Source organism: Ambystoma mexicanum, chromosome 9 (assembly GCF_040938575.1).
Source record: "Ambystoma mexicanum isolate Mex_15411 chromosome 9, UKY_AmexF1_1, whole genome shotgun sequence".
Lineage (NCBI taxonomy): Eukaryota > Metazoa > Chordata > Amphibia > Caudata > Ambystomatidae > Ambystoma > Ambystoma mexicanum.
Genome location: NC_090931.1, coordinates 660,555,195 through 660,572,600, shown reverse-complemented (window position 1 = coordinate 660,572,600; position 17,406 = coordinate 660,555,195). Strand labels below are relative to the sequence as shown.

General features: G+C 44.5%; 1 protein-coding gene across 2 annotated transcripts in view; it reads left to right on the top strand.

Moving 5' to 3' along the window:
* The window catches only part of ORC2 (origin recognition complex subunit 2), a 369,154-nt gene that overhangs the window by 327,378 nt on the left and 24,370 nt on the right, over nt 1-17,406 (top strand). For both annotated transcript variants that reach the window (XM_069615439.1, XM_069615438.1), the window contains exons 15-16: nt 127-188; nt 10,232-10,350. In XM_069615439.1, coding sequence (XP_069471540.1) covers nt 127-188; nt 10,232-10,350 — 181 coding nt within the window. The remainder of the gene's footprint in view (nt 1-126; nt 189-10,231; nt 10,351-17,406) is intronic.

Here is a 17,406-nt window from a genome sequence, read left to right as displayed (position 1 = left end):
CACAATTTTGGCGCATTAGAAAATTCAAATAAATGCATTTTATAGCTTTATGAGCGCTATATCTGTTAGTTGTGCCTTTCAATTACTTGGTTTTCAAATTAGTTTTGTTTTGCTTTCCTTTCACAGAGGTATATTCAGACTTTTGGGAGAGTACCAGCTTGCGAACCAGGATAACCCTTCATTTCCAGGTAATGTATTCATTGTTCGCTTTAGCAATTTCCCATACGTTTTCAAAACTTGGTCAGCATGTAGCACCATATACTTTCTTTGTGGAATATTAAATGTTAATGTTAAAGGTATTTGTACGGCGCACCATCACCACTGCTGTGGTCCCCAGGCGCTCTGGCGGATCTGAAAAGGAGGGTGTCAAAAAAGGGGTGGGGGAGTGGGGTTAGTAGGGTGTAGTGGGAATAGGAAAGTGAGAGTTGTGATGTCCTGTTGGCCGCTACAGTTCGGTTTGCACCGTTCCCTGAGCTTAAGTGCGGTTTTCGATCGGTGCCAGAATTCCTATGTGCTGTTGTGGCGAGTTATGTGTTGTTAGTCTGTTGTTGCAGTGTGGTGAAGTGTGTGCGGATTGCTGTGCAGAGGGGAGGTTGTGTTTGTTTCTGTATGTTTAGTATGGGGATAATTGAAATTTAAGGTACGGTTATAATGGTTTTCAAGTATTTGTTGATTTCTTACCACTTTGTTGAATATTCCTGGATTCACCTGTAATGAGTGGTTAGCTAAACGAACAGGTCAAAATGTACCTACAGGTCCTATATAAATTAACAGTTTATAGAGTGCTGAGTCACTGTAGTACTATATACAGTTATGATGGATGTTTAATAGCAAATAAAAACATCTTCAGTGGAACCTAGGATTCATTCAAACCAGGTGAATTCAGACTACAACAGATTTGAAAAAACATTTTTAGGAAAGTCTTTTGCTTATCTGAAAACCTGAAAGCTAACTTTAAAAATGGTGAAAGGGTGGGAGAGTTATATTGTTACAGGAAGCTATGGGGAATAGGAGATATGGGTGTACAGGAAAAACATATTTCCCTCTTTAAAAAACTTTGAGAAGGGGGCAGGAAGGGGAAAGAATTAAAGTAATTAGCGGTTATGTGGGAGAGGCAGGGGTTGCTTAACACTCTACACTTGTTAAAAGCTTTGTAAAAGGAAAACTAAATTGTAACGGAGAAATGGTTAAGAAAAAGTCATAAAATCTTTCAAATAATACAAGTATACTTTACATTTATCATTCTTTATAACCTAAAACCTTGTAGAACACTATTCCATATAATGACACTTTAACCTAACTAAACTGAATACATTTATTTGCTAATGGAATTATAGGTACTTGCCATCAGAATGTTTAAGTGAGCACCAAAGTCTGATCCATTTATTACTGGCCAAGTACTTTTCACTGCTCTTGCCTATGTTCTACAAAAATGGTTGCAGGCCACCTTGACCACACCACAATAACCAACCAGGAACTGACTTTTAGGTGGGTAGAGGAAATCAAAGAGTATGTGAATGGGACATAATTGAAATACTGGATGTTGTTTAAAGAGACCACAGATAAAAAAGTAGAAACAAAAACTGTTTAAATCCAATACGTTTGTGGAAGAAGGTCCACAAATCGCAGCACTATGTTCTAATTTCTTTTTATTTTACTATTGCCCCCCCCCCCTGGTGCCAAAGACAGTTTCTTTGTGCCACCATCCCCATATCGCCCCTTACCTCCAACTAATGCAAAAAGACTGTATCGTGCAGTGTTGTTCATGATTTTGTTTAGTATCAGATGGGCAATTTGCTGATTCGGGCACCACTTGGATTATGACAGTGTTGAGTTGAGCTGCTCAAATGAGAAAAGGTGGTAAAGATAGATGTATATATACATTTTGTGGTACCATGTGGTGCCATAGTTTTTGCTATAAACTTTTATTCAAAGAAAAGACAAACCTATCTAACCCTAACTCTAATGGGGTTTCCTTACCTAAACTAAAGAAACTCACTGACTTCCTGATGAGCACCTGAAAGTCCAAATCAAAAGGCAGTGTCACAGTCAAAAGCTCCTACATTAGCCCTGTTACTATAACAAACAAATACTAAATTTCCCGGTTCTGATCGTGACCTAGGAGAATGACACCCATCTCCTGGATGCCAAAGATGACAAGTCTTCTCAAAAGTAAATGTTCCAAGCTTTTCATAACAAACTGTTCTACGAGATCCTCGTAGGGCTAGGAGAATGACTCCCTTGTCCTAGCTGATTTCCTCAATGTTCCTTTAACAAAACGTGTAGTTCTTTCAACGAGAGTACAACACTTTCAGCTTTCTTCTTACACTTTTGCTTTCCCCCATCAGAATGACGAAGAGGCTCCCTCAGTTCCTCTGGACTCTCCAGCACCACAATCTTAACTGGCAATGGAGTTGCGGTATAAAGTGGGTTGATACTTTCTCTGCTTCTTCACAATTTACAGTCTTGAATCTTCTCGGCCGCCTGCTGGACTTGTTTTTGTTCCCATTACATTCTCCCTCGGAACTTTTCACCGGTTTTGCCAAGGGTTGCCGGTCCTCTCCCTCTTCTTCAACTTCTTCTTTCACGCTAGTTCTGCGGCCTGCTTCTCTCTGCTGCTAATTGTTGCTGTCGGTCTTGGCTCAGTTGTCTGATTGCTCGGTCCACGCACGATGGGTCACAACGCCACCACCACAGTCTCTTGTACTCTCTGCACGTTTGCCTATGCAGTTCTGCTGTAGGCGGTCTTGGCACTGCTGTCGGACCGGATTGTCCACCCACTACACGTCCACCACCTTTCCATCTCTTCGGCTTTACTGTGCCGGTTCCCAATGACTCACAAGACGCTTCTCAGCCACCCCACTGTTCGTCTCTTGGTTTGAGGAGACGTGCCTCACTGCAGTCTTCCGAAGCCCAAGCTCGACCTCACAGGCTTTGACGCAGCCTCCTCGCTTGCCGGGGTCTCTTTCTGGATGCACAACAGTTCTCAGCATACCAGACCCACACACGCCATTGTCGGACGGATCAGAAGACGACAAAGAAAACAGTCCTTCTTTGCTGTTCAGTTTAAATAGCGGGGACGGCCCCAGCGTACCGTCAGTCCAATTGACAGCAGCTAATCGAGCCTTCATACCGCTCGATTGTAGCATTCTCAAGCTCTTCGTCCCTGTACCTATGACATCAGGGTGATTTGATATTTTTCAATAACACATTGTTTCGAAAGTGAGCTTATGTGTAGAAGGTTATGCCATTAACATCAGCCTGCAGGGTGTGGTTTAAAGGGGCTGTGACTCCCAATTACATCTTTAGCTCTCTATGGGATGCTCCTGTATGTTACCACCCTTAAGGGGACTATTGGTTAATGGCTGCACCTCCCTAACCTCATGGAAAGGGGCTTCCCTAGGGGGAGAAGTGACGCTAACTGAAGGATCGTCACAATATACTCTTAAGATACCCCCAAGAGGCATTCATAATGTAGATATGTAGTTTAGCCTTGGTCCTTCACTGTCTTTGTGTCTTTCTCCTATGATTCCAGACCAGACTTATATCACTTTCAAGGTATGTGAAATATCCCACCCCACCCCACCAGTTTGCTTGGGAAAGGGGGAGTTATTTCTCCTAGTTCTTGTCCCTTGATGTAAGATGACTGGCTTCTCCTCTGTGCCAGAATGCTGTATGGTCTGCCAAAGTACTCTGCAAACAGGTTCTCTCTATGCATCTAGACAAACACCCCTAATGATGCAGAACATGCAGCTTCTCCTCACAGCCCTTTGGGTATTTCCTAATAACACCATGGCTGCAACAAGGGCGCCCCCACCAATCTACTGTTAAAAACTCTGCTCTGTGTCCGGGTGAAATGAAGGATTGGTGCAGTCACAACTTTGTACGTTATTTATATATGTATGGGGTCATTCATAAAACATTGTGCCCCCTTACATATATGCCCCACACTTAAAAGTGGACAAAACATCTGCATACTGAATGTGTGCGTGCTGTGCTCATTCAAAAAAGTGAGTCTGCCTGTGTAAAATATTGTTGTGTGTGCAAACAAATTTTTGTTAATCAGCCCAAATGCAAAATGTGTGCAGGGGCGCAGTAGGTCAATGGAGAGTATGACACAGAACAAAGCTCATCCTGATTCACAAATAGATGCCCTTTGATCCGTGGCAGATCTCTGACTCTTACCCCAGCCCCTGGTTTCACCTGTTGGTCTCAGGCTAGGTGCAGGGCAAAGTGGAATGCCCAAAGGTGGTCGGGGGTAGGTGAGCCTCAAAATGCAAAGTCCAAATTAGGAAGGTTCATGCTTTACATGAGTGTTTCCATTTCCTTTTCCATAGCAGAGTTCGAAATGTAAACAAATGCACATGCAGTGACATGCCTATTCGGATTTCTTAGACCCTAAGAGTAGGTTTCAGGAAGATCAAGCCACACTTGGGTTACAGGGATTCTCTGAAGATGCCTGACTCTCTCAGGAGTATCATTGCAATTACAATGAAGGCTATGATCTCAAGAGAGGACCAGGGTGGTAAAAAGGTACAGTGTACAGTGAAACCTAACACACACAATAAGGGAACTATTAGGGAGATTTTCCAGATGTCCTCTGGTGCTCTCTTAGATAAAAGCATATTAAGTGTTAGCAGGGGTACCACCAACTCAAATCTGACCCATACAATGATAAATGTGACCAAGCAGCCAGATGTCCCACTATTAGGAGTGGAGTGGGATGGTACAAAGGTGCACTAGGCACTCATTAGCACACAATAGAGGTAAGTCTACACAGCATATTTATTGAAAAATATATTCAATTTTTTTATAATAAAGTCAACCATTAAGAAATATCTACAGTGCAGGCAAAAACTATTAAACAAATATAAGTAATATAAAAACAGCCAAGTGTCTCATTTAAGTGTCTCAGAAGAGAGGCAGTCAGTTTCAAATCTGTCGCACACACTTTACATGTAGGGAGAAATTAATGGGCTATTTGAAAGAGTTGAAAAGTGTTTAAACGAACCAAGTCCTTTTAAAAATAGTAAACCGTAGATAAAAAATCTGAGCACTATCCCTAAAATGAACAACTCTCTAATCAAACCTTTACGAAGTGCAATTTCACAGGTAAGGGCAATGATTAGAGGTCATGAAGACTCTAGGGCCGAGCTGATAGCTCAGGGGCAACACGTTAGTTTTGCAAGCAAGAAAACTTGGTCCCGCGCTTAGAGACTGGTCTCGGGTATTAAGCGCATTATGAAAGATTAATTAATTCATTAAGATAGCTTGACCATAGAGTTTAACGGTCAGTCTGCAGAGATCATGTTCTTGGTGTTGAGGGGGACAACAGACGGGCAGAAACACTGGGTTCCAGTGACCCTCATGTTGCCAAAAAAGCCAGTAGTGTAGGAAAATGCATTTCTGCCAAAAAACTTTACACGATGGACTACAGCAACCAGAGGGCTGTTTTCCGTGGCAATGAATAACTCTGCTTTATTCTTAAACTCTTGCGTGGCGTCTGTGCTTGAACATGGATTACCTGCTTTCAAATTTCCATGCCTGTAAGTTTCTTTCTTCGTTCCTGCGTTAAAAAGATTTCCAGTAAAACCACAAGGGGAAGCTAAACTGTATGTGCTTGTCTGGAAGACAGTTCACATATGTGCCCAACAGTTATAACTCGACAGCGATTGCACCACTTAACCGTGCAGAAGACCGGACTGTATTTTTACAATCCTGTTTGTTTTGTCAAGTGACTTTTAGATACCTTTCCACTAGCATCGTATTCAACATGTTACGATAAGAAATGATACACCATGTTTTTTGTCTGAACTGGATATTAAGAAACCCTTTTCAGCTTGATACCAGTGTTTCAGGATTTCAGGCAGTGACGAAACTGCCTCACCTGAGTCGGTTAGCGGATTGTGGACCTGAGATTTATTTTGATACAATTGACATTAGGAATTTGGACACATGCACAACATTGTGAAACTATGCTTTGCACTGAGTAAAAAGCACAGCGAGCAACTGTGCACTCTAACTCTTTGCCCATTGCAAGACAAAGTTATGATTAGTTCTACTAAGCTACACAGGGGTCACTGGATTGGGGAGGGAGCAAAGTCTCTAGTAAGGCAAGTAATTAAGCCCCTTCTCATTTCATATCAGGTTGGAAGAGCTGCTGGCTTTGAAGACCCATCTGCCCAGTCAGTACAGAAGGCCCACGTGATTGTCCCTTTCCCCATGAATGGTGTTATTCGATACTGTGACACTTAGTTTCCGGGAGTCTCTGGTATTATGTGGGTACTGAGCGAGTACTGTCATCCTAGATCAGGAAGTTGTTGGTGTCCACGGAAGGAGGCTGGTTAGACATTACAGTAGACTGCTTGTTTTTTATTGTGAAAAAGTAAGTTAAGTATTACCAGCATGTCACAGGAACTGCAGAGAGGACAACGTTTAGCCTGGAGTGGCTAGAGGACCCCAACAGGGCAGTTCTAGGCCTAGACGTGGTGACCAAAAGACCTAAGAAGACTAGACCAGTGGTGGATCCAAAGCCAGAAGAGTCTAGGGCCATAGCAAGCAGTTTTGGGAGCCCATGGGGTCGTGGGTATCAGTTCCTAAATGATCTGCAAGCAGAGCCATTGGATATGGCTGGGCAATGGAACCCCCACTAAATAATGAACACCCATCTCAAGACAACCCATAAAGAGTTGGACAGAACTGAAAAACCAAATAAGCACAATAATCACCATCTAAAAAGGTCACCAGATTCTCTGATGGAGACCAAATGGCTTCAGGACAAGAGGCAGAACAGCCCGACAAGGCAGAGAAGCTCCAGAGGTCTGAGCCCTGATGCTTCACAAAAACGCAGCTAGTTTTTGAGTGGCAACACACCACCACTCTGGTTTCCATCAGGCAGCAGGAACACCCATATTTAGGTTCAGTGTGTATTTAGGTTGCAGTGCTTCACAGGAGCACTGGAAGTCTGCATGCACGGTGGTTTCAGTAGTTCCACTGATTGAAAGAGAAGAAAGTCTGAAGCAGGTTTCTTTCCAGTGCATGGAAAGGCAGAGTTTCACTATCTGTATTATTTGGAGTCAGGTGGCCAGCCAGCCTCGATCTTCAGTGACTTCCCACCTCTCCAGCATCTTCCAGCAAATTTCAGGTACAAATATGCAGAATGGCCCAAGTCTCCCCAGTTTTAATCTTTCTTTCTCTTTCCCTCCCTCTCTCTCTCTGGTGGTTAGCCCAGCCCACCATTCCACAGTCATGCACCTTTCAAGGTTCTGGCCGCCATCTGTTTAGGATTGACCAGTCAAGCACAGCTTTTGTGGGAACAAACACACAGATGTGGATTAAGACGTCTGAGAGCCACTCATCCATTCCCAACCAGATTTCAAATAGCCAGAGGTACCTTTGTGAGCTCCGTGAAGATCCTGCATAAGCATAAACGGACAAACTGGCCGTCCCTTACAAACACACAAAGAAGGAGCTCAAACAAAATGGCTGCGTTGTAGGATTTAAAAATGCCTCAGTCGTAACTTTGCTTATGTTCAGGGAGCAAGGGGATACCAACGCTACATAAAGAATACAGACTGGTGTAGCCAAAAGTAAAGCGGATAGCTGCCCTCAGTCTGCTCCCCAACACACTTTCTGAATGAGACAACTCACATAGGGGCAAGTTGGTTGTTTTGGGTGAACCTCTAGTCATCAAAAAGCTTTCGGGGAAAATAAATCCTCTGCAACAAGTTTAGAAGATTACTCAAGCTACCAAAAGAAAAGTTAAAAGGGGCTTTCTGTGCAAACAGTTTGAGTTCAATGGTATAAACTCCTTGAATTTTCTTAAAACGCAGCTTCAACATTTAGGCAGAGTCCGCACAAATCCTGGTTGTATTCAGCTTGCCCACAATGGTTTCCTGCGGACTAATGGTATCCAATATGACAAAGAAGGCAGACAACCTCCAGTAAGGAAGAAAATGAACCATCAAAGTTGTGGTCCAGCAGAAGTGTTAAGTGTGTGAAAGTGAAGACCCTCACCCTAGGATGACAACACAAGGACCCTGGATGGCATTGCTGGAGTGAGGAAAGAAGAACCAGATGCCACGGTGCCGTGCAGGTACTTGAGTTGCGGAATCTGTAGCTTAGGTGGTGCAGCCGATGGGCCCGTGGTTTAAGAAAGGTAAGGTGTTGGGAGAATTCTAATTTCTGTGCTAATTCCCTTCTACCTTAGAGACCCACAGCTCTTTTGCTGGACTTTAGGACTTTACATTTTTAACCTGGAGTGAGACAGAATTTTTTTCTCACTCTCTCATGTGTTTTGACCTGATTTGGATTATATGTTTCCACTGTTTTTGGAGTCTGACAAACTCCAGAGGCATCTACATTTGGTATGGTGCCACACAGCACCTTTAGTGCAGTGTCACAGAGAAATGTTTTAGATTTCTAATAAGGTTTAAATACCCTTTCTTGTGTGAACTGCTGTTCCCAAGAACAGTAAAGTGAAATTGATTTTACTTAAATTTTCTCTTAGTAGGTTCAGCACACACCATCTTATGTGGAGTGCTGGGGGGTTACTTAGTAGCCCCTTATCCTACTCTGTCATTTAACATTTGTTATGTTACCCTCACTACTTTAAATGGCTGGTGGCAGTGGTTTAATTTTCCTACCATTGCGCTTTTCTACTGCAGACTGAATCCTCAGCTGCAGTGTAGCACCCATGGGTGACCATTTTGTCAAAATGGCCCGGTCTTTTTTTGCCATTTTCTCTTTGTGAGGTCTTTCTTGGGTTTTACTATGCACATTGAGCCAGTTTTGAGCCCTTTGTTTGTTTTTCCTTTGGTGGGCTTCAGCCCTGAAGCCCGCCTCTGGCTCTAGTGTGTCTGGAAAGGCAGGATGTGAGGGAGGTGACCAAAACTCCCCTGTCCTTTGTCTCTAGGAATGCAACCAGTCCTGATTGACTTGCTCACCAGCTCTATAGCTCACATGTACCCCTCTTGGGAAAGGCCTGGCTGCTCAGTCACACTACCAACTTGTGTAGTACAGACCTATACCAAAAGGTGGGTTACCTAATACCAAGCAGATAAGTGTTGTGTAGTCTCACACAATATGACTACTCCAATTCTTACCTAACATAAGGTGATGTCTTGGGTAGTCATAGGTCGTATATTCCACCTACTGGAAGTCTCTTTGCAAGAGATTTGGGATCCAAGATGCAAGGTGAGCTGCGCAGGGTCCGTTAATTGCCGTTTAATGGACCCAGTCTAGAGGTAAGTAACACAGCTGACTCAAGGGAAGGGAGCACTAGTGTGGTTCCCAATCCTCTTGTGATGTACAGAGGCAAGCAGTACTTTGCCATTGCATTTTGCATTTAGAAGCCATTGCATGTGCGTAACTTTTGTCAATGGCTGGGACCCATCCAGAAACAGCAGGAAACACAGCAAATTAAGACAAAGTTATGGTGCGGCTACCCCTATTCTTATACGGTTTTTGGAGGCTGAGTGCATATCCAGGGCAAAGTAAACAAAACTCATGTGATTCACTGTGTTTCACATTTAGGAATCCTGTCCTATTGTACAATTTAAGGCCCATCACTGCAAATGCACTCACATGGCCTCAGAAGGGTGCAGCTGGGCCTTAGCCCACAACCCTACACACCCACCCACATGGAATCAGTACGCCAATATGTATTCAGATGTTGGGAATGCGCCTTCACCTTGTAAGTCCCCTAAATGAATCTGGGACTCGCGAGAAGAAACTTGGGGGTGCATGGCGACTATAGATTTTTGTGAATATCCAACGAGTTGTTTCTAGGCAAATCTAAGTGGCGCAGAGTGCCATTCTGCCCTTACAAGGAATTTACCATGGCCCTAGTTGGTGTCGGGGGAGTGTGGTTGTAGCATTTCAGTTACATGTTAACATGTCTCTTAGCTATAGGGTGGAGTTATACAAGGTGGCAAATGCAATATGGCTGCTTTGCAATTGAAACCAAAGTTGTCCCTGGATCAGATTAGTGGTACGGTTATGGAAGGTTGTAATAATTGATCAATGCAAATGGTCAAGCAGGTGGCCAAGAAAGAGCTAGAGTGTTTCAAGGAAAAGACTCCTCAATCTAGTCTGGCAGAGCCCAGACTACATCTCAGTGCTAGAATGAACAAAATCAGCATTGCCTCAACTGTAATAAGCTCAGCACTTGGACTTAAATTCTTTTAAAAAAATGTTTTTACAATGTCTCTTCTTGTGCTATCCAAACCAGGTCTTTCCTTCCAAGATTTCTATCAGCAGTGTCGAGAGGCGTTCCTAGTAAACAGTGATCTCACGTTGAGGGCCCAGCTGACAGAATTCAAAGACCACAAGCTCATCAGGACCAAGAAGGTGAGTCTCGTAATTTGGCTCAGGTAAGGAACTTTTTGTTATTGTTTATTATTAAATCTAGCTGCCCATCCACAGCAACTGTACTGCACATAACAGAAAGATACACAGGGAGCATTTACAATAAAAATCAGGAAGACTTTTAATCATAGGCACTCGGCTTCGTAGCTATTGAGCCTATCTTTTTATTTTCTTAGGGGAGATGTGGTACTTCTGAGAGCATAAAGACTTTGAACTTAAGATGTGCAAAGGAAATATGTTTATCTAATTGTCAACCGGTTTATTCGATGGAAAGCTCGCCTTGTGTAATACTTGACCATTTTGGATGTTTTCGCTAGGGGACTCTGATATTTCAGGGGCATTGTGATGGGTGTGCCAGCTGGCAAAGCATTCCTCCTCAGTTACAGAAAGCAAGTCTTGCTGTTAGCCACTGAGCTGGTTCATCACGTTTTAATACTGCTCAAGGTGTTATGGTTTTTTGACTGCGCCCAGTCCTTTCAATGTCACTCAATATGGTAACGTTACCAGCCTCCTCCTATGAGATCTAGAGGAGAAGCCGGTGTTGGAGCTAGTGCTTGGTGCAACAAGGGTCCTTCGGGCAGCAAGGACGGTCTATCTAGGCTCCAGTGCAGATTGATCGAGCTAAGCTGGGAGTCTGTTGCGACTTCTTCTGACTGATGCGCCGGGCACCCTGGACAGGGACAGAGGACACAGCTCCCTCTCGAAGTGAGCTGGACCCTTTGGGTGCAGGGGGCAATGGCCCCTAGCATCCCCCTGGAAGTCTTCACCAACTAAGACCTGGGGTGCATGTTTTATCCTGCAACTTTGCTTGGGTGAATAAATACCTTGTTGACAATGATTGGGCAAATTTTATCCGGGGCCATAGGCTAATAATCATGAGCCTACAGGAAACCTGGGTCATTGATGCCCCTCATATCCAGGGGTATACCACCTTTGCCATCCCAGCTATTAAAGCAAGGAAGCACCGCCCAAGGGGAGGGCTGGTGATGTGGGTGTACGTCGCCTTGTTTTAGTCCATTCAGCTAGTGGATTACGATTCCCCTGATATGCTCGAATTACATTTTCCAACTAAAGGATGATTCCATGATAATGCTTATACATTTTTATAAAAGGGGCCCGTTAAACTTAGGCGTGGACCTCATCTTAAAGATGACTGATCACATTGGCCTCCGGGGAACTAGTTCACCTAACTTTTTGAGGATATTGACTATAGGGGACCTGAATTTGCAGTTCAAACCCCTGGCCAGTATGGTTGAAATCATGGATGAGGAGGACAGCCGCTGGGGTGTAGGCATTCTCAACTCTACCCATCCAAGAAGGCAATATAGTAACGCCGAGGAGGTAGCCATTCTGCTATCGGCCAACCGCAAGGCTTGTAATGGGCTTGTTTTCCTGGGGATGCATGACCTGGCCCAAAGTAGAATAGACTACATCTTTATTAATATAGCGGCCTGGCATTTAGTGAATAGCTTCCGTATTCAAGGAGGGGTCGAAAGCGACCACCATCCACTGGTGTTGGAGGTGAATGAGTCCTTCATGGGACTGACATAAGTCGGTGGAATCAAGGCACTGGAGGCCGGTGTCGTCCTGGCTGTCCATGGTCACGCTAGACGCAACATCAGGTGGGGAAATCTTAACCTGGATATCATCTTGCCTATTATGAAATCGTCCCTCTCTTGGGCGAGTTCGCACATGCAGATCCGCAAGATAGTGTTACCTTAGTTAATCTACACGAGAGGCAGCTAGAATTGAGTATCATGACATCCTAAAGAATAAAAGGAGGGCATGGTGCGAGGACACCTGCGGTGCCCTCCTAACTCCAATAGACATAAGTGATTCCAGGGAATGCTGGAGTGTAATGGGGTGGGACATAAAACAGGGTCCAACACGCTGCAGGGCTGCATCACTGATCATACTTGGGTTGAGTACTTCACTGGGCTCTATAGGAAAGAAAGGATACAGATTGGCAACATGTCTGGGGATAGAGGACCAGAGCCTGAGGGCGAGGGTGCCAATAATCCCACCGCTGGCACTTACTCTTGAAGAAGTAGGTAGAGCCTTACTCGGGCAAAAACTGAGGAAAGGCCCAGACACGGTCCCAATCGATCTGTTTGCTAGCGAGCCAGCTATTTGGATCCCATACCTAACCAAACTTTTTAACGCAGTCCTTAAACACAAGATGTTCCCCTCATCATGGATCTGTGCAGAGATGGTTCCTTTTCACAAGAAGGGCGCTAGAGAACTGCCCGCTATCATCCAATTTTGTTATTGGACGTGGGTGAGAAATGTATGCATGGGCAATATTACTCCATTTCTAATCCTGGATCACCGATAGCCATATTATCAACCACCGCCAAGCAGGTTTCTGTGGGGGCTCAGCACAGTTGACCAAAGTTTACGGCTGTGGATGGTATGTAACAAATATGCTCTACTCAGAAAAATGTTTGTCTTGGCGATTTATGTAGACCTGCAGATAGTATTCTACACAGTACTCGGGTGGCACGTGTGGGAGGTCCTCAGAGGGCTTAATATACCTGCTAGCCTCTTAATTGCCATCTATAATGTGTATTCTGGAAACTTAGCTGTGGTCCGATGGGGAACAGATGGCAGCACCACAAGAACCTTTCATATCAAGAAAGGGGTCCGCCGGGGTGCGTAATGGCCCCCAGGTTAGTCTATATCCTTATCAATTGAGTAATTGGAAGAGCTGTTTGGCTCACAGATAGATGCCCCCATGCTAGCTGGAGACAAGATTCCGGCCCTATTGTTTCCTGACGACGTGGTCCTATTGTCACACCTACTGGTGCGTGCAAAGAATTGGGGATATTTGTCGATTTCTGCAAGAAAATGGTTGGCACGCAACGTAACCAAAGCGAAATCTATGATATTCAGCACCAAAACCAGGAGGAAGCCCAGGGGACTTAGCCTGGCTCTGGATGAAGGCTCAATCGAACAAGTACATTTTTATGATTACCTGGGGATAAGGGTAATGGTGTGCTGCAGTTGGAGCATGCACCTGGATAAAGCAAGGGTTTATCTGACTAGGTACAGTGGTGCCCTTGCTAGGATCACCAGCAAACAGGGCAATTGTGTGTCTCGCTTGAGGCCTATAAAGCCCAAGCGAGACAGGCTGCAATTTACAGGGCAGAGCTATGGGGGCGGGTAAGAACCTCCTCTCTGGCGACCGTGAAAAAGAGGTACCGCAAGAACATTCTGGGGCTACCACTTTCCACACCCAATTTACCATTGCTCCCAGGCATGCAAAGAATTGAGCCCATTTGTCAACTTCGTCCAATGTACTTCTGGGTTTGGTTTTGGTTGAATGATTCCCTATTCAAATATTGAGAAGAATTGATGGATGTAATTTCTCAAGCAGGGGGTTCATACTTAGCGTGGGCTGTCCATGTCAAGGAATTGCTGGGTGGCCTGAGTCTTAGAAAGTATTGATCCAAGCATCATATACAACTCTTCGAAGGCTGCGATAAAGACTGCTAAGCTGGGAAAGGCCCAGCGCGATAACTCTTCTAAGGTTGCTGACTTATCGGTCCTGTTACGTTATTGTAGCATAAAGGTGAAAGAGGGTTATGAAGGTTATCTTTACTATGTTAACCCGAAAATTGAAAGATCCCTATTTATTAAGTTGTGTCTAGAGATCTTACCAACTGCAAGCTTCAGACACAAATGGAACAGTAATGTACCTTCTCTGTGCCCGTTGTGCGACAGTTTGAATGAGAATATGGTTAATCTTTTAGTGATATGCTCAGTTAAATTGCAGCTGAGGAAACAATACTTAAAGCCATTGTTACTGGCTCGAGGTTGCCAGACGACAAATGAGGCCATGGCAATATGTCTGAAATCTCGCGATACGCTTGCAGTTTATGCTGCTAGTAAATACCTTGTGTGGGTTTGGAAATTAAGATTGAAGAAGGTATCGAATTTAACGTTGCCAGGATATTACTTCTTATTGATGATGTTTTAAGGGATTTTATTATTCAGTCATTGTGAAGCCATTTTCTTTTCTTTTTCATGTGTTTTGTTTTAATGAATTGCTATAATGTATGTACGCTTTTAGGACTTTTGGTCCAAATAAAACGTTATGAAATGAAAATAAATGAAATGTGGCAATACATTTATTGATTAGGACAAATGAGGTTCAAGGGGTCTAGAAGGATATTGCACTTGCATAACAAGTTGGCCTCGCTAACGCACACAACACATATATGAGATACAGCTGGGTGTCTCCATAAAATATTTAGATATCTGGATGACTGCATATGTGGCTAAGGCAATTCTCTGTTTTTTATTGGCTTTACAACATAAAGTCTCTGGGGCATAATAAAGCTCTTGACCAAGAACATACACCAAATATGTTGTGTTTTCATTCATTGAGTCCTCCTTTTAAGAATGACTTGCTTTCCAGCACTGCTAGTCTGGGATCTCACTAGACCGATTCTCCATCCTTTTCTTATCACAGTTTTATGATAGAAGAGGAGTTGTTTGGCTCCTGCACAAAAAAAAATATATGTTGATTATTAGTTTCCTGCATCTATCAGTTGGGGTTGGGAAAAGAGCACTGGTGTCGCAGAAGAGATCCTTGGAACTCCTGTCCAGCTACCATTTAAAGAGGGACATGATTGATATGAATGTAGCTCACTTTAAACAAGGAAGAATTCTCTAGTCCCTCTTTGCATGAGTGTGTGGTGGGGGGCCAGAAATGTATCCCAGACCCATGAATACAGGCTATAGAAGTTTTTGGTGCCATTAAGGTTTGTTAGCGAGTGGCTTCATCAAATAGCAAAAGGGATAAAATACATGTGTTTTTAATTGAATACATTTTCAATACTCCGCACACATGCTCTGCATTCAGCATGACCTGTCTTTCAGTAAGCTTTTATTTTTTCACCTGTCCATGTTGTTGCATTGGCGTGAATGGGCTACTTTTAAATGTTGAAGAATAAGTCAAAAGGGAAACAGCCAACCTGTGTTATACTACCAGTGTTAGTGTATGTTTATTATGCTAGCAGCTGCGCTAAATAATACTTCTAAGTCACTTGGACTCCCTAGAGGTGAACTCTGGTCCTCAGGAGTGTGTCTTCGCTGCATGGTTGCTAGATGGTTGCTAGATGCACAGAAGCTAACAGCCTTGGTATACACAGTTATTTACAATGTGTCCCGTTGTTAGCATAAGGACATTATCACTTGATCCCCTTGCGAGGAATCTGACCTAGCTGCTGCCCTGAGCCGAATAAAGTCTTTGAATCAATCAAACCAAGTAGTCTAGGTCAATTAAAGAGGCCTGATAGGGTTAGTTACTGTTACAAACTGAATTTACGGTCTTAAGAATATACAGTGTCATTTATTACAGGAGAGTGTCATGAAGTATGTGCTGGAATCTGAGGCATTGTGCAATAGCACCTGGAGTGCACCACAGTAAATGATCTCATGCCCAAATAACCGGACAGACTCAAAGAATCTGGCAAAATACTACTTTATTATCAGTTCAGTAAAGTAGGGAAACCTGGTGAACAAACAGATTGCAGCTCGCACGCTCTCAATGTATTTCAGTTACACAAAAGGTTTTATACCTCAATATACATCAGCTATTTATTTATTTGCATTTGTAAAGGCCACAAACTGCCCTCGGGCATCGTGGCGCTGTTAAGAATACTTTCTTGGTTACTTAAGTGCATATGATCAAAATCAGTGGCATAACACATGAGAACCAACCCCATAATGCAAGGGACAGAATCAGTGGCATAAAAAGCTATGATGTCATCCTACGTGGTTAACAGTAAAAACCTACTGGGTGGAGGGATTGGTTATGGGAAACGTATACTTGTAGTTTGTATAGGTGTTAATATTATCATTGCATGCCTTTATCTGGTAGGCTCGCCTTGAACTAACTCTTAACTATGTAAAATACAGATAATAACATGACCCCAGCATTGGATAGGCTTCTGCAACAATTTATGGTCTACCATTACATAGGCCCTCCTAATTAGTTGGCACTCTGGGGCGCTGTTGCGTGGTTAGCTAAAATGGCCTCTGCCTGAGAAGCTCCGCTCGAGGTTCTGATATCCTGTTAAAATCCTCCACTGAATATGCCCCTTCATTTCTAACTTGGATATCAGGTTTTGTCGGTACTCTTGGGGCACCATTTGAACTAACTTTGTTTCTTATCGGGGGACCGCGTGAGATGTACCACTGGGACTCGCAGCAGCGGCCGTTGGACGTGTCGGAGTGGGGGAGGGGGCACTCACCCGGTGTTTGGTGGTGATCCATTGGAGGCCCCCGATCTGATTGCAGACAGCTGCGGGTGCTTCCTCCCTGGCCTGCACGTCTGTGGGCTGTGAGCCGGGGGTGGCCCGTGATCCACTCTGCTGAAGGCGCCAATGCTAGCCAGGCTTGGCCCAGACCCAAGCGGGTGACGTCCGTGTCTCTGGGATCCCACCCTGTGAGCTGCAGACGAGAGCTGAGACCCTTCTGTCCCGGTGTGCACTGCACTGGCCCGGCCTGTTGGGGAGCAGTCAACGCTGCGGTCCCTGGGGGATTGACTTGTCATTAACTCCAGATGATACTGGTGTCGGCGCCGTCCCCTCTTGATGCTTGAATCCGGTTGGCTATATCCTCGTCTCTGGCGCTGTGCCTTCCTTCGCCTGGCTGTGCTCCCTCGTGCCTCTGTGCCAGCAGGACCGTGGGTCCCTGGGGGCTGCAACTGGCACCTGACCCGGCAGCAACAGAATGATCCTGCAACCAGTGACTGGTGGATGAACCTCTCCGTGGGAAGCTGGCATCTTCACCTCTGCAAGTCCGTTGCGATAAGGAGAGCGAGGGGGGTTTTGCATCGGTCTCCAAGCTGTAAATCCAGACTGAGCCCCGGGACCCCCCGCTGCATGCACCCTCCTCTTCAGCCAACGTCCGTGGCCCCCATTTCCAATTGCTTCCACCCATTACCTCTGTGCCTCCGCAGCATCGCGGTCCTGGATCTGGAGGAACAAATCCAATGCAGGAACTGACCCTCCTACATGCCTGATTACT